Genomic DNA, 18207 nt, shown 5'->3' on the forward strand with positions numbered 1-18207 from the left:
TATATATATATGTATATATATTCAAGCACTGCAAAATAAGAAAACACCAGGATCATAGTAAGTGCCCGTATGTAACCTGCTCCCCTGTATGTGCAGGGCTCTTAATGGCACGATCACATCTCCTCTCTGTTTCCCCATGCTGGCTCTTTCACAAAGTCCCTGCCTCAGCCAACGCACAGGGTGTTAATGTTCAGCACTAAGCGTGTGGCCCTGAGCCCTGCATATGTTGTGAACCACCCAAACCTTGCGCTGAGATGATTCATTGTCTTATCAGTTTTCCTAATGTGTTCTCCCTGTATTACCTAATTCCACGATCCTTGAAGGCATGCTGGTATTGAACTAAATCAACTTTGAGGGCTTTAGACCTCTTTTTGGATTAGTTTATGCTGTAATCTTCCTGATATCTAGAAATAAGATATCATGCCTGTGTTACATATGGAGATCTGAGATGCAGAATCTGAAACCAAGATCCTAGATAATTTTGGGAGCCCAAACTGAGATTTAAAAAATAGGATATGTTTTACAGTACTTTATGTGATTGCAATATAGGTCACTCCATCGTGATTGCAGTTGTGATTAGGACTTCCAAAACACGACCATTGGAATCACAGATAGGGTATGTGCCAGACACCACAGCCTGCAGGGTTGCCTGTGCAGCACCTGGCAGAAATGGGCAGAGAATTCAGCTGTCCCAGCAGGTACTTTGACCCGCCCAGTCTGCAGCACCATTCTTTCTCTTGCAAGGCATTGTCTTGTTTACTGTCTTGAAAGCTGGAACAAAGCAGAAGCCTTTCTCCTTTATTACGCCCATCCTCATTCAACAGAACGCAGCCTGCCCTGCGCAGTGAGTGAACAAAGGATCTCTGTAAAGGGAATTCTGGAATCATACAGAGAGACTGTATCCCACCCAAAAAGGAAGGGGAATGAGTGGCTGCTACGCTTGTTGGCTTCTGGATGCTTCACAGCTTTAGTCTACTTTTAATGTAACTTGCTTTTACATCTAAATAGTAGTTGCTTGGGATAATTTGCGTTTTTAATTTCAATGTTTTTTTTTCTTAGAGGATGAGTTTAGATCTACTGTCTCTCAGCATAATTTAAATAAACTGTGGTAACAGCAGTTACTGACCACATAGGCTGCTGCGGGTCGAGAAGCACATTTTCTTAGAATCGTTATGGTTGGAAATGACCTTTAAGATCATCAAGTCCAGCCGTTATCTAACTCTACCATGCCCACTTCTAAACCATGTCCTTGAGCACCACATCTGGACAGCTTTTAGACACATCCAAGGATGGTGCTTCAACCACTTCCCTGGGCAGCCTGTTCCAGCCTTTGAGAATTTCAGTGTAGAAGTTTTTCTTGATGCCTAAACCTCCCCCAACCACTTGGTTAGGTTCAGATGACAGCAAAGGAATGCTCACTTCAGGGAGTAATGGGGCCAGTAGAGGAGGATACTGCAGTTGTGAGATCTTCACAGCCTGCCACTCTTGGCTCTCTTTCCATTCTGTTTTACTTCTCTGTCATCTGACATCTCCTGACCCTCTGGCTCCTGCTTTCTTTTTGTTGTTTGTTGTTTTTTTTTCCTTTCTTTTTTCCCCGTTTCTCCCTCTCCATCTCAGTCACCTCTACTTCTTTCTCCCACCCGGTTCATGCAGAAGGTGTACCTTTGGAAGCTGGACGTGCCTATCTTAACAGAACTGTTTCCAGCTCTCTGGGGATGGTGGATGTACACCTCTTGCAGAAATGCAGATGGAGCATTTTGGGAAGTAAGTAAATGCAAATTATATGTAACTACTCAAAAGTTTAAATACTGATGTAGTTCAGATGGCGGGTGTAGCATGAGAAAAGGCTGTCTAATCCAAACACCTCCAGGTACCTGAATTAAAGTTCTGCTTTAAAAATGAGATGGTACTTCAGCACTTTGCTGAACCAATGCTTGTGGTTTTTGTGGATTTTTTTATTTTTTTTTAAACTACAGGAAACACAATTTTTTTTTGTTTATCTTTCTTAATGAGATGAACCATTTTCACTGAAATATAAAGAGAGAAAAGGATTAATTTTTTTCTACATTGGGTATCTGCCTAATAGGGAAAGCTTAGCAAGATTGAAGGAAAGACAAGACTAATAGTGGAAAACCTTCAGCAAGCCTTGTAACTGGAGTTACCTTAAATACAAATACCCAACAGAGGCAGCCTCACTATTGGGATTCTTCTATTGCTCACAACCCATAAGCTAGGGGAAGAAACTTTGCAAAACAAATTAGACTGAGAGAGGTTGTCCTATATACAATTAATATAATTCAGAGCTGATTCACTGTAGATCAGAAAGTGTCCTGAGTACAGTGCTTCTCAGTATATAAACAGATTAGCTCCTTTATAATTACCGTTCTCTCTTCTACGTAACAGAGTGTGGGACCAGACTGAGCTACAACAGGCCTTTAAAATCTTTGATACTGCAAGTTACGATGCTCTGAAAAACTGGTGGGAAACAACTGCATTGTCTACTTGCTTCTTGATCACGGTATTTGGCCAAGTGGTATGTTGTGTTTCCAGACTCTTTTGACTGTGAAAAGCAAGGCAGGCAAGTTGTGGTTTCTGCGACTGCTTTAATTGAGCGCTGTTCTTTCTGGCTCATCTTGTTCTCCTGGTGCAAAGGATGAGAGGTTTTTTGTTAAAAACAGATGTTGCTGTCTGCAACAAGAACAAATTAAACTTTTTGTTGGGCTTGAGAAAACCTTCAGAACAAGTGATTTCAGAGCTGACAGATGAAGATTAAATCAATACGCAATTAATCACATTCATCACTTTTTCTATATTAAGGCAGACACAGTTGGGGTTTTTGTTTTTAAATAGCTTTATTTTAGTAAATCGCAGGCACAGGCATTCAGCCTCTGGACAGACATCCATGGGATTTAGCTGTGCTTTTGCAATTGTAAAGCAATTTCCAGTGTGGAAATATGGATTGTCTTGCACAAGGGACATACTGAAAGCTCATTAGTTAATGACTGTAAATAGTCTACACTACCTTGCTCCATGTATGCCAAAGTGAGACAGGACTAATTAAGCAAGTAAAGTTAGGACTTCTCTTTAATGACAAAGTGATTTGATTATGGCTGCTATGCAAGTAATTCCAAATAAATCTGAACAACCCCCTACCAGATTAAGATGCAAACTCAGCAGTATATGATGTGCCCTTCACGCTACAGACTGTAACATTTGGCTTGGTTTAACCGCTTTATATGAATCAAATGCACCAGAAGCTGCACTTCACACTATACAAGCATTTTTCCCTAACCTAAATCATGCTGCTATGTTGATTTTGGTTTACATAGGTTCAACATTCATGACAGATTAAAAATGGACTCTGCTAGTACAATCATGCTAAAATGCTTCTGCTTGCATTTTTGTTAAAAGAAAAGAAAAAAGATGTACTAGCCCTGCTTTCAGCATCACATTCAATAGTGGGATGCTGATTTCTGTGTGCTCCCAGTGCATCAGTGCTTTACAACGCTTTGAATTGCCAGGCATTGTTCTAGGCCTAGAATATAATTTTCTTCAACCAGAAGCCATGTTTCTTTATCAGCCGCTAAAAGTTATTTGGCAAATAGCACTCCTTTTGTCTCTGCTTCTTCCAGTGATGATGGAAGCAGCCCTGTTACAGTTTGCTGGAAGCTGGAAACCTAGTTACTGAAACAAGGGATGATTAAAGGTCATCTTTTAGTATTTCTTTTAGAAAAGGAAGCAATGCTCAATAAAACTTAGCCAGTCATACTTGGATGAAAGTTGACTTTGCATCTCAGATTTATGGGCAATTACTTGTTTTCCCTTCTGTAGACTTCTTAGTGTTAAATTTGCAATTATTAAAAAAATAAATCTTACAGTAGCTTTTACTTTTTGGAACAGAAAATCCGAATATCCTCTGTTCTGAACTTCTGCACTACACCAACGCTGTCCATGACCTTGCATGTCCTGGCTCTCAAGAATCCCGTTGTGACTGGATGTCACAAACATGCAAGTTTTGGTTAGAATGCCTTATGCAAAACTATCTCTGCAGACACCAAAGGGACAGTAAACGTTTCTCTTACACCAGTGGCAACTTTAAATTCATGGTTCAATGGGAATATGAATAGCACCTCTTTCCCAGGGTGGCTAAAAAAAGATTACAAGTTAATGACCATGGATACCAGCCCCTAAGCTTACTCTCCAGTGCCTTCTCTTTGCGTGTTATAAAACAGAAGGCTTGGCACTGGAAACCAGTCCCAGCAATGCAGCCAGTGACACAGATAAAACTACTGCCTTCTGCAACATCTGCTTCCTAGGACAGGAAGGTGCCTGGACTTCTCTTTATTTCTAAAGGACCTTTACTTTCTTAATTTGAATTCTGGCAAATGGTGTAGTGTGACTTGGCTTCTCTCCTCCACTTTCCAAAAACAACCCAAATCCCCTCAAACAACCCAATCACTATTGGAACTCTGTTACTTCCCATTACAGTAATAGCTTTAACTGTCAGTTTAAGTAAGAAACCAGTTTTCCAGACACTGCTGAAATCAGACTACTATGGCAAGTGACTGCCCTTTCTGCCATGCGATGCGTAACATGCACGGTGACTTCCACTGAGGTATGAAATCAGTGCAAGTGAACTTTGGTCAAAGAAAATAGTTCTTAAGAATATTTATTGTCTTAGTATTTATTTTTTTTTAGAGACAACAGAAAAATCTGTATTAAAAAAATTGTTCACAGGAAAGGAAAAGCTTCAGCAAAAGATCTATACATCAGTGACAAGACATTTTTTGGCTCAAATCTTGTTTTCAGTATTTCCCTAAGATCTTGTTTCTGTGACTAGCTATGACATTTTGTAGGTTAATTTATAACAGGGCATCTTAGACATATCCTCATCTTGGACCAGAACACTAGCAATTCATTTTAAGTGCTTAGGAAAGAATAACAGAACTGTACTGTCCCAGATGGCCTTCTAATACCCAATCCTTTCTCATGCTTGGTAGCTGCCATTTTAACTCATGTGTGCTTTAGAAGTATTTTAATCTAAAAAAAACCCAAACCCAACCAAACAACAAAACCCAACCAAATAACAAAAAGTAGCAAACCCACAAACCAGCAACAAGCCAAACCAGGTATACTGTCAGGTCTGCAGAGATTTAGGGCTAACTGCTGAACTCATTTGGTAGAAATGGCTGAAATAAAACCAAACATTCATTAATAGACATCTCTTATCAGCAGAACTGCTGATCAGAAAGCAAGAAAGTCTAATGTGAAATAGGGTCCTCCATTATTAGAAGCTCATTGACATTTCTAGATAGCCATTAGATTTCTGAAGAAAGGAGTTAGGCTGAGAAATCTTCTTCTGGAAGAATTTTCTTTGGAGGACCTCAAACTCAGACAAGCAGCTTCCAACGTAGGAAAGGTACAGGACTACCAAGGACTACAGGGATCTGGGCATTCCCGCAGGTAAGTCTCTGTATGACCATTATACACCTCCATCAGCGTTGTGCACACAGTCAGCTAGTTGGCAGATGGGAGAAAGGAAAAAGAAAAAGGCCTCATTACAGGAATTAGTAACAAACTCTCTGATAATAGCTGAACAGTTCAACTGAAATGAGCATTTATCTTTAGTCAACAACATGCAAGTACGAATAGCTTGTGTCCTACACCAAGGATGCTGCCTCTACTGACAAGAGTAACTAAGTTTCCCACTGAAAAACTCCTCAGCCCTTTAGTTTTATTTTGTTTTTAAACACCAAAACCTCAGGTTCAGACTAAAACATCTTCTGTTGCAAGAAGAATGTGACTGTAGTATGTCCAAACCATGAAGTACTTTAACTTGTTTCATGCTGCTTATAAGGGCATGTACCACAGCTTAATTCAGGTTAGACAGGTCCTTAAGATGTTTGTAGTGCAAATGCTGTCTTAAACCAGAGCCAGCCATAAGGAAAGGGCTCAGGCTGCTCGGAGCTTTAAAGCTATAGGGCCTTTGGAAAACAGCTATTCCAGCAATTACATTTTGCTTTTTACAAAGTAATGTGGAATTTGTTTTGTTTTTACATGCGTGTTTTCACCTAAAAACCCCCTGAATGTATCACTGTGACATCCTCTTTAGACGTGCAGTAGTTGGTGATCTGCCCCCCCCACCCTCCCACTCTAAACTTTCTGCAAAAATAGAAGCATTACCTTATTGAGGACAGGCTTTGTGGAGAGAACATCATAAATTGCTGGTAAGGAGATGTTCTGAAATAATATAATACATTGATGTTAATGGGCATTAACCTGTTAGTGTAAATGCTGAGAACTGTAACTTTTTTACTGCTCAATTAGATAACGAGACGAAGTTTTAAGAGTACATCTTGCGATTAAAAGAACATGTGTTGCACAAACTTGAGCAGACATGCTGCCTGACAGCATGTGTCTGAATTTCACTGGTGATAAAACAGCTCAGGAAAAAATGAAAATCTCTCTCAAAGTATCTCCAGGTTTATCCTGCATATGCAGCCACAGAGAATGCTTGCAGGAAACCCATCTAGGTGAAGAGAAAGCCTAAAACTAATAAACATTCATGTAAAGAATCACCACATTACCCAGAAGCACAAATTGACACAAACCAAAATGACACTTCTGTCATTACAGCTGTGCTTGCAAATGCCCTGAATGTTCCTGGCTGTGTCAGATCAGTACAGTAACCTGGGAGTTTCAAAACAGCAAGATGAGGTTTTTGGGGGAAGCTTACCTCTTGCATTGTCTGGTTCAGGCATTTCATTGCAGGCGTTCTACGATTATCCAAGACTAGCGGAGGCTTCCAGCGGTCATAGTTTGTTTCTAACACGTACCACGTGCCTTTCTTGATATCAAGGCTGGAAAAGAGGCATATGTTTGTGTTTTGCTTCTCTAAGTATATAGAGGTACATATATAGTATATACAGATGGATTTTTTAATGCTTGCTGTGGTATTTTTCAATGCTAAAGAAGTGACTTCTTGCACAACAGAAGTCACAAGAAACATAGGACAACATTATTGGTGGAACCTGTTCTCTTCTGGAACCGGCCAGGTGTCAGGTCAAGCATACTCACTTCCAGATATCCAGAGTAGCTGTCCTGGAGCGAGTTATCACACACCCTTCTCCAGAATTTTTTCCACCCAGTATAAAGTAAGCTGGAGCCAGCAGTCTTGTTTTGGTCAGTCTGTCTTTTGCATCCTGGTAACTGCAGATAACAAAGTAGTGTTGGACTCTTAAATGCTGTAAATGGTTCAAGTATTGAAGAACAAGTTTCACAGACCCAGGAGAAGTTTGAGTAGTTACACCTTTCTGCCCCTTTCCTGCACGTATGAGGAGATTGTATCACAATGAAGGAGCATACTTAAGCAAAGTTCCTCCACTCACTTTCCACTTGTATGGTTGTTGAGAGGGGATCTTTGCACTTTTTCTACATTTAAAACAGGAATAAAATGATGACATTCTGTAACAGTGTTATATTCCACCTGATTTATTGTATGAGAGCTTTGTTTCTGTTTACTTCCTATAATATACTATTGCCTGTTGGATGTGTTTCGATGCAGAATGCTGTTACACATTCAGATACCAATAGGTTCATTAGAAAAAAAATAAATCTGTGAATTTAGTGAGTTTTAAGTGAGGAGTTTTAAGGACATCATGTGCAGTGTCCTCCTCTGCCAGAGTACCAGCAAAACCAGAACTATTTAATGTTAAGGCTTGTAGGAAGATATCGGTATCATTAGATACTAAGCATACATCTACAGTGTTCATGCCAGTTGGAAGCAAAGCAGATTGAAGCAGTAGAATATTCACAGGCAGTGGGGAATACCTTGTAGCATTCTCTAATACTGTTCTTGTAAGAAAGCCCATCCACATGCCATCTCTTCTCCCAAGAAACCATTCGAAGATTCCTGCAAAATATCACTGGTTACAATAATCTGTTTTCAGAAGGTTCACTCATGCTATTCTTACTTTCACAGCCTTCAGAGTGGACTGTGTTTTATCTTACTCATCTGGAATCTTGTCACCATTTATGAAGGTAAGTGGCACACCCAAGGTCTGGAAAACTTGTACAGAAATAATTAAAGAAAGAGCATTACTCACCAATATAACCACCGTCAAGACTGAAACGCTCATTCATTGTCAGAGTGAACAAGTCCTGGAAAGCATTAAACAAGTCAACCTTCATCCATTGCCAGCCCATTAATACCAGTAATAAACAAGAGGCAGCATTGCAATTTACATGCCAATTGAGCTTCTTGTTCGTTAGACTTCCCCTTTGAGTAATGGGCTGCAAGATCAAGCCCATGCAGAGAAGAACCTCATTTATCACTGCTTGATTAAGTAGAAATGATAATTCATAGTTTTCTGAGCTGGCATAGCAATCCAGTAAACCATGCTTTTATGGTAAGCAAGCCAAGCATGTGGCCATTTTTCTCTTCATTCTTGCTGCATCACTGAATTACCAGTTTTCCTTCTCAGATGTCTCAATACTAATTTAGTTTGAAGGCAGATTTTTAAGTTCCCATGCTAAGTACACCCTGATATGTTACTGCTATTCAAGTGGGCATGCAGTTGTACACAATTAAACTCATGCTACTTCCAACATGCAGTTCAAACAAAAATCCCAGTCTTCTCCAACTAGTGTGTCTTTCAGAGGAAAGTGGAATTCAGCTGCACTGGATCATTTTCAGAATGGACTCTTCCCAATTTGTTTGACCAAAAGACAAAAATAAATGGATATAATGCAGACACTTATGTGAGAAATACTCTACCTTGAAAAGGGCTACCTATAACAGAGAATAAAGGCAGAGCATGTAGAAAAGGAGGAGCTGTGGTAAGCTGGAGACCTTGGTAGATAAACCCCAGATTTCATGTGCCTAATTAAAAAAAAAAATAATCTTGCAATGCAGGACTCCTTTTCCAAGAAGGATTGGAGAAAGAATTAAAATAGCACAGGCATGCTGTTTCACCTCTGGAATGACGGCAGTATCAATTTGCTAGCAAGAAACTCCAACCACTTGAGGGCTTTGTATTCACTCCTGTTCATATTTGGGATTCAACATTGTTTTTAAGAATTGTCCAAATCTAAATATTTCATTTAGGCAATCTCCTTTTACAAGGAAGAGTGTGGCATTGTTTTCTTTTACCTTTCCTCAAACAGTTAATATTGTGTACCAGAACAATTAAGAGATCATTTATTAAAACACATCCCAAGGCAGAGGATGAAAGCAGGAAGATTTACATCTTAAAGGAAAGTCTGAAGCATTATTAACAAATCAACAAGCCCCCCCTCCCCATACTTACTGGTTTGACTCCAGACACCATGCCTATGTACCCTGCAAAATTTGTAGACCTGAATACTGTTTTGTTGTTTCTCTGGAAATCCAAGTTTACCACCAGTGGCTTCAGTTCCCGAGTTATAGTCCAGGAATTATTTTTAACATCCCACCTGCAGAAGACAGTATAGCATTTGAAACTTCTCTTCCTTAGTAGCTTTTAAAACCTCCCTTAACACCACACAGATTTCCTGCGTGTGACACCTGTCCTTTGATCATACTCATGTCGGCCCACACCACTGCTCACTGAGTGGCACCAGCAAGGGACAACTAGGAAGTCTCAACGCATAGGCAGTCAGTGAAAAGAACCAAGTTCTGTTCAAATCAAGAGCATGTGCACTACCTAATACCACTAAACAGCACCACCATCACAGCTGGTTCCTTTAGACCACATGTATCCTTGTGTTCTATGCCTGCTGGCAAAGGGGAGCTGCTATGGGTACTGCCTGTGACACCAGCCCTACTGTATCCTGAAAGCAGTGCAGCTTGTTCTGCAGCAGAATCAGTCGCTTCCCTCAAATTTCTTACTTTTCAAAGGGAAAGAACAAACCACGTTATACTACTCTATTTGCTCTACAGGAAGGGACACAGTTTGAAGGAAAGAGGGTGCTAAAGAACACTTAGTGGACCATTAAATTCTCTGGAAACAGTCCAGGTTCTGGGAACAGCTTTGAAAGCTGCCTTAATTTTCAGGGAGCATGTTCCCAGAATTCCTGACAAGTGGGAGAAGTTCAACACAAGCCAAACCAAAGGACAGGTGAAGTCATCTGAGTTTTTGATAGGCAGGTAAGAATTTTAATGGAGATGGACATTTAAATTCCATCTGGGCAATAGTGGACGACAGACATTTAAACTCCATGAGTGACATTACACAATATACTGGGATAATAAGAGCAAACACTGAACTACCTCATCATGAGGTATGAAATGAGAACTAAAAGCAAATCCAGTGCTGGGCAACAAACTATAGAGTTTGTATCCAAATGAATGCTAATGTTAGATCAGTGGAATACAAATCACTGGCTTCTGAGTAGAAATGATGAATGATGGGAAGTGCCAGTAGAGCACCATACAGTAACTAGGGGGATAATGTGGAAAAAAATAACAACAAAAACAAGCTCCAGTCTGTCCCATCACGTAAAAAACAAGATATACCACACCTCAGAGATAAGGTCACATGGACCATTCTTTGGTTCGAGACAGTTTTAAGTGGAGCTGAGAAAACACTAAGTAACACTGAACACAACTGTGTTCTTAGAAAGTCATTCCTGACAAGCTCAGAGTAGTTTGATATAAGATCAGCAGAACAATCCCTTTATTCATTTTACCCTTTTTTCACAACATGCAATGCAGAATTGCTTGTCACAGTCTTAACAACATCCAATCTGTCATTTAGAATCAAAGAATGCATGTAGAAATTTCAAGTTCGGGTACCTTTTCCTTTGGGTTTAAAAAAAGAAAAAAGAAAAGCACAAGTTTAAGTACTTACCCAAGAAAGAGTCCAAAATCCAAGTTTCTGGCATGGTACAGCTTTCCTACATAATAAATAAAGAGATAAAATTTTCTAAAGAAAGAAACACAAATTTCAGCTTAGAAAACCACAAAATGAGTAAGCAGGAAAAATACCTGGGAAAGTAAGAAGGGAAAATACCATTGTCTAGTTGCTCTTCTTATAAACACAGAAAAATTGTGGGGTTCTTTTTGACCAAAGAAGTGTTTTGCCACAAGTGAAATCAAGTAATCTTGTAAATTGCTATCCATCTCAGCCTCAGATGCTTTTCACATCACCTAATACAATGGTAATAATACCTTAAGCTTCCTCTAAAAGTGGTGCATTTGTAAGCCCTCTGAGAATCCCTCAGAAATTTCTTAAGCTGGAACAGGTGCAGATAGGGGCTTCAGAACTGAGTAAAAGAATGAAAGAGTCTCTTCTCTTAAAAAAGACTATCCCTTTTCTCTAGCACCATGCATAAGTGATAGCTAGAAACTAGATGCAAAATAATTGCACTAGAATCCTTCATGGCACTGAGAAACTATCAGGTGTCTGGCTGGTGTTTCTTTCCCTTAGGAAAAATAAATGCCATGTATGTAAAAAAACCAAACAAATAAATCAAACCATAAACCATCCCAACAAAACCAAATCCAAACTGTCTTTGAAGGTATCTTTTTTTTGTTTTCCTTAACCTAAGACACCTGTGATCTCTTATTCCCTTCTCAAGTGTCCTCATTTGAGGACTGGGAATATCTTTTTAATATCGTTGCTTTTAGTCTTTTCTGCTAGACCTTCTTGCCTGCAGTTGAAAAGGACTATGTTTGTATAATTGGTGTAGACCCTCTCCTACATAAGAGAAAACTGTGAGCACTGTTCTGTGTTGCATTACCTGTTTTATCTTCCGCCACTATTGATGTACATACAGTAAAAATTTCATAAAAGATGTTAAAAATAACAATTTCCCCTAGAACAAAAAGAAACAAAGTTTAGTAGTTTAAAACTTTTGCCATGAACAGAAAAAAATGGTTAGAAAATAGCATACTGCAAAGTTCAGCATTCTGTAATATTTCTCTTAAGATTTTCTGTTTATATCTCATTTGATCTTTGAAATGACTGATTCGGCAAAATCAAGAGCTTCCTAAAAGACAAACAGAAGGATCAGAATCACTTGGCCTTCTGCCTTACCATACAGAAAGCTGACAGTCATTGCTGCTTCCTCCTCTGGAAACTTCTAAACAAGCTATAAAGCAGAAAGCTGCTGTAGGTACCACTATTCCCATGTAAGGGCTGCTGACTAGCACCAGGTATACTGCTCCTGTATGAGGGAAGCTGTGGAAGCAGCTCTGCGGGCCTTCTCTGTCTCAATTCTGGAAGAATTCAGTGTCTGCTCGTCACCTGGAATTGCATTTTTTTGCAGGAAGTGCAGAACAAAGGCAGGAGGATGGGGCAAGGATCACAAGGGAAAGGGAGAACAGCATGAAACTGAGCCTTGCCTTCTTGGTACGTCAACAGCAGGCACACAGCTGAATGGGAAACTAATGAGAATCAAGGATTCCCCCAAATTTTGGTGCATAGGAACTGAGACGCAAAAAAACGCTCTTCAGTTCCCAAAACTCAGGAGCGAGAAGCTACAACTCTACAGAGGAGTCCCAGCCCGACGAACAGCTTATGTGATTTATTGCCATTCTCCTCTAAAGCAGTGTTTTTAGTGTGAGATGCAATTTATCGCTTTATCTATCATTAACTTATTTGTTAAAGTCACAGATGACTACAACTGAACTGCAGATTGGTACACATGCCAATTTTAAACTAGTCTGGATTCCTAGTTTTCCACTACGTTAACACATTGTTGGAAACGATTACCCAAAGGAATCCCAGACGAATTTGCAATCCCTTGGAGTTCTTCATTGAACGGATAAGGAAGTGTGGCAGTCAGATGACCCTGAAAGGACAAGTTTTGTATGCTGTTTGTGTAAATTAAGGCTATTTTGTTACTTAAAACAAAACTTGCACCAAAAGGTACATCCTTCTTACAACTATTAAACTGAGTATTTAATTCCAATAGAACTTGACAATGTTTGTAGCATATTTAGAAGACAACGACATACTTAGGAAAAATAAAAACTATTACTTATCAAAATACTGACACATGAGCAATGGAGACTAGCACAGTATTTTAATCATCATTAGCAGCAAAACACAGAACAATGAAGTAGGACTCTTTTATGTTAAGAGCTTTCACATATTGGCACAACTACTTGTGTATGCTATCTTTATGTCAACCCCATTCATGCACATAGGGATACGAATGAAGTGTGGCCAGCATGACCTAAGGCTGCTGTAAATAAAGATTGGGGACAGATTGGACAGATTTGACCTTACGCTGCCTCTAGTGCTACACTCTTTTCCCCTGTCCTGCCTAGGCCTATTTTAATCAGAACCAAACTATTTTTTTTTTTAAGAGGAGGCTGGGTCACAGTTGCCCCTGTAATCAGACATTTATTACAGTTTTCAAAACCTGATTTTATTCTACTGTATAAAAAAAGTTGAACATGGCAAACAGAATTTCAGTGAAATATTTTGCTACAGTGACTAAGTCAGTAGCATATATGTCTAGCATGACTAATCCAAAGTTGAAAAGATCTTAGAAAAAATTAGAGGAGAAGAGACACATGCATTTTAGGGTTGATGGTTTTAGAGTAATTAAAAGCAGACAAGAAGGCAAAATTTCTGGGTAACTCTTCAAAATAGCATTTTTGTTCTGGAAGTGGAAGAATTATCACTTGTAAAGCTCTTCACTGCTTGATTTTGTAGCATTCTAATTCTGGTACTCAGAGCATACAGTAATAAAATAATTAAGCTGAAAATACTTACTAATTTATTATCCACTAAGTCAACAACTTTGCCGCTGGGGAAGAATGTATTTACTATATTTTTAATATTCTGCACCACAGTCTTCAGCTACAAAGAACAAGAGCTTTTATTAAATAGAAGATCTTGAGCATAAGAATTGTGAGAGTACTAACAAAACTTCTTCACATACTTCTCATATAACATGCTGTTGAAGAAATTACATATTTAAAGAAAGTGCTAAATTTCTTGGTGAGAAAAACAGTCCTAACTCCCTGTTAAAGAGTTACTCCTCAACCTTTATTCAAGTAACTTTATAGATTAGTTCCTAGATTAGCTGCGACATGTCCCTCTACCAGAGAAAATGAGTTACAGGAAAAAGCCATCCTCATCTTCTGCTTCTTTGACCACATTTTAACACCTTGCACTCTTCTATCTTTAAAAATGTTAATTAAAAGCTCTTTGCTTAAGCACTGATGTTCGTGAAGCCAAAAAGACTCAGTAAACTTCTTATAATAAGTACATGCTTTCCATTTGTGACATCTGAATGGCCACAAATAGAGCTCTACTCTATGTGATCTAACTCCAAAGTACATGAGAGATAAAACCTTTCAGAATTTAAAGTGCAACCTGAAGCTTCTAACGCCTACTGGCTTAAATGAGACTTTTAAAACAAATACTACGGTGTAAGTAGAATTTGTCTGGCTTTCAGAGTTCAAAGGCCAAAGTCAGCAGGGATACAGCAAAAACCCCTGGCCTTTTTTGAGAAGTTAAGCATTACTGAATTGAATTTTCAGCAATCTTCAGAAGAACAGCTGCTCTAAGTAGTTTGAAATAGGCTCGAGTATTGAGAGATGCAGGGATGTGCAGAGCAGGAGGGATGCTGCCCCAGTTTCACTTCAGTTTACTGAAGCTGTCCCTTTGGCGTAATCCTCCTTTCATTCTGTGTTACTTCATGACTAAAGAGCTCCAATAAATGATAGCCTGCTTTACACCCCACCATTTTTATTTCTCTACACCCCAAACATCAGTGCCCCTATACTTTATGTTGCTAGCTCAAGTGTTGAACAGAAAAAAAATGTACTCAAACAACTATTTTAGTCTAGAATGACATTTAAAAAGTGAACTAGAAATATTAACCCTTTCAGATAATTTTAGCACAAGTATTCCTTTCCAAACCTTTTTTCAAAATAAAAGGCCACATTACAGTTCTATACCTGCCAAGCTTCAAAGCAAGCTCTGCATTTCATACCTCTGTCTTTTTGTCGTGCATTAAGTTATCCCATCTTTTGCTGGCAGGTAAATCAAGGTTTATGACATATGTGGGTACATTCCCTTTGAACCTGAAAGAGAAATACCAGAGTTCAAATTTAAAGAAGGCTTTGAAAAAACATTTGACAAAATAGGTGCCTCCCACCTTTCCAGATCTGCAACAGGAACAAGTTACAAAGTTAAAAGAAAACAAGTCACACATAACACAAAAATCCTGTTCAGACTTGCAAATCACTACTTTTCTGTAACTTGTTAGGTAAGTTGAATCAAATTACTTACGTTGGTCCTGAAGGGGGGTATGTTTTAATCCTGCACTTTTCTCCATACTGTAAAGACAGTAAAACAGCACTATTTAGCTTCTTTATTAAAACACTTTTCTATTCCAGCAGACTTAGTTTTGCACTAAACCTTTAGGACTAGTCAGCTAATTCAATTCATGATGATTTTATAATAAAGGAAGGAAAAGTCTTGAGACTTTGGAAAGGATGCAGAGGAGAAGACAAGCGGTAGGGGACAAACAGCAACTTCTCCATCCTGTCTGACAGACCTTCAAACAAGTTGCCTAACACAGTTCAAGGCAAGCACAAGTTTATGATAAATATACAATCTTTAGACAAGTTCAGAAACACAAACCCTCGTTATGGACCGGTTTGTTCCATTCAGTTAATGTGTAATCTCATTTTATAGCATCATTCATAACCATGCTTATTGGTAAGCTTCATTTTGTAACTGGGGCAGAGAAAACACTGATTTCAGTGCAAATTACTCACCTGGAGGAATGAGCTATACAGCATGGCTTTTTGTTTAGTATGGAAAAGTGCTGAAAAAAGAACTGGTGCTCAATATGAGAGGCGCATTTCAGGAATATCACTAAAAACCAGTTACCTTCATTCCCGTAAGTGTGGCTAGTTACAAATGAAAGTTTGAGAACTATATTTAGGCACACTTAAAGTGAATGCAAGGGTGTTTTCCCATCAATTACCTAAACCATGCATATACATACATAAACATATGCATACACATGCCACAATGATAATTGCCTGTTTTACCCAGTGAAATACAAGCAAATGCCCACTGGCTGCACTTGTGCTTCAGGCCAGTCGAGAGCAGACCAGGGTTGGTCCTTGGGCTACCTAAGCAGATCAGCGAGCTCCTGAGGGCACAGCATGTCCCACTAGGAAAAAGGAAAGGTACAGATGCTATTCCATGAGACCATACAAAGGCTCCCAAAGCACAACTGTTTGGGAGACAAAACAGAAACAAAACTATGTAGGGATCCTTCCACCACTTCCCCCACTCCCCACCCTTGATTTCCAGTATTTATTTGGCTGTACTAATTAGGTTACCTTATAACGCATTCTGGCTCCAATAAAAACTGAGACAAGATGTCCAGCAGCTACGTATCTGGGACAAATGAGCTAGCTAATGTCCATGTTCTATTTGGGCTAATCACATTATCTGTTTTTAATACATTAATCTAGAAAACACAATGCCTTACACAATGCCATGGACTTTAAACACTGGCATAATTTGTTACAACTGGAAACAGGAATTCTGAAGTGGGATCGGTTTCTGTTTGTTGTCATGTGTTTTCTTTTTGTATTGTTTCCAGTAGCTGGGAGAAAGCATGAGATGAATTTTGGCTTTCCTACAGGCAAGATGAAGGGACAGCGCCAGCAGCTATGGGCTTCCTAGATCTCCCTGCAGAGCAGTTACAGCCTCTGCATAGCTGGAACAAAAGGTCAAACACAAGAGGCCGTTTAATTTCCAACATGAGGAAGTTTCAAAACAAGGATAGAGGAGGGCATCAGCTGACTAACGAGGCAACAAAAGTCAGAGGTTTTGATGAAAAACCAAGCAAATACTTAACAGTACTAATGCAATTGTCTTGTGAAATTTTCCGTCCTGCAATACTAATACATACATATATATACACATCCTACTGCAATGGATGCACAGATTTGGACCTTCAGGAAACATCTGCTGTCAAAATATGCTTCTTGACAGATAAAGCCTACAGCAAAAATTTATTCAAATGGATAACAGTTCAGTTGATCCGTCAGTACAGTCCATGCGTACACAGAGGAAACAGGGGTGACCATGCAAACTCATTCCAGAGGATTTTAAGTGATGTTCCAGGTGCTAAATGTTATGTCACTCTTGATGCTCTCTCCTGAGATTTTAATCTTGTATTTGAAGCTATTTTTATCTTCCCTAAGCCACCTAAGCCACAAAAAATGGTGGGGAAAGCAACAGTTAAAGGAAGAGTCAAGGGAGAGACACAGAGAACAGAGAAAATGCTCCCTCCTTACATGTCAGTAATTTTACTTCTCATCTGTCTATAAATAAACCAAGCTAAAGAAACCAATAATCCCCAAAACAATCTTCCAAAACTGTTAGCATTGATTGAGGTATCTGAAGAAAGCCAAGATTATTAACAGTTTCTAAAGGTAAACTATTTTATGTGGCACATAAGCAGCGATTTTAAAAGATGTCAAGACAACCAGAAAACTAGAAGGTTGGTTTCTTTCGGAGCTTTTTTTTGGGAGGGTGTTGTCTTGTTTTATTTTATACACAACAAATTCTAACGAGGAACAAAATATTATTACCTTTTGCAGTCAGCTGAAGACTAACTGCAAACTTTTCTAACAAGGTAAAAAGAAAAAAAAAGACACCCAATTTTTATTATCTGATGTGCTGCTGCCTTTCGAATTTGCATGGATGTATTTGTATTGGGTTTTCTGCAAGGGGTTTTTGGTTGTGTCTTTGGTAACGGGGGAAGGGCTATGGAGATGGCCCTTTAAGAAGCTACTTGAAAAGCTCCCCCTTTGCCTTTGTCAGACCCACCTCTGACCAGGGCCAAGCCAATCAGTGCCCCTGCGAATTCATGTATTTGAGGGGGGTGCAGAGCATGCCTCGCTCTCTCTCTGGCACCAGCCCTGACCAGCGAGGCCCCAGGTGTGGGTGGCTTGGCCGGCCCTGACTGCAACTTAAGCTTAAGCCCCACTGCAGCTCCACCCCAGAGAAAAGAGAGAGCGAGCCAGGAACTCCAGAACCATCAGAAGAGACCTGCAGCGGAGAAAGGAGTGGGGCCCGAGGAGAACAACTTGGAAGAACACCAAGGTTCGTTGAAGGAAAGAAAAGAGAGGGAGGAGGAGGAGGACACAGAACCCAGGTTTCCCCTTTGCAACCCGTGGTGAGAGCCAGGTCGAGTGGCCTGCAGCCCGCAGAGTTCACCGGTGGGGCAGGGGCA

The 18207-nt window shown here is 39.6% G+C and overlaps 1 protein-coding gene across 2 annotated transcripts in view; it reads right to left on the minus strand.

The window, feature by feature from the left end:
• Positions 1-5149: 5149 nt before the first annotated feature.
• Positions 5150-18207, minus strand: part of ASAH1 (N-acylsphingosine amidohydrolase (acid ceramidase) 1) — a 15832-nt gene continuing 2774 nt past the window's right edge. Inside the window, exons 2-14 of one of the 2 annotated variants that reach the window (XM_010183703.1) lie at positions 15234-15310; positions 14935-15025; positions 13707-13793; positions 12696-12774; positions 11722-11796; positions 10830-10875; positions 9309-9453; positions 8106-8160; positions 7831-7912; positions 7078-7209; positions 6737-6860; positions 6184-6240; positions 5150-5517 (exon numbers count right to left, since the gene is read on the minus strand). In XM_010183703.1, coding sequence (XP_010182005.1) covers positions 5428-5517; positions 6184-6240; positions 6737-6860; positions 7078-7209; positions 7831-7912; positions 8106-8160; positions 9309-9453; positions 10830-10875; positions 11722-11796; positions 12696-12774; positions 13707-13793; positions 14935-15025; positions 15234-15310 — 1140 coding nt within the window. In that variant the 3' untranslated portion in view covers positions 5150-5427. The remainder of the gene's footprint in view (positions 5518-6183; positions 6241-6736; positions 6861-7077; positions 7210-7830; positions 7913-8105; positions 8161-9308; positions 9454-10829; positions 10876-11721; positions 11797-12695; positions 12775-13706; positions 13794-14934; positions 15026-15233; positions 15311-18207) is intronic. The other variant, XM_010183704.1, reaches the window with a different exon arrangement.

Source organism: Mesitornis unicolor, unplaced genomic scaffold (genome assembly GCF_000695765.1).
Source record: "Mesitornis unicolor isolate BGI_N332 unplaced genomic scaffold, ASM69576v1 scaffold16794, whole genome shotgun sequence".
Taxonomy (NCBI): Eukaryota; Metazoa; Chordata; class Aves; order Mesitornithiformes; family Mesitornithidae; genus Mesitornis; species Mesitornis unicolor.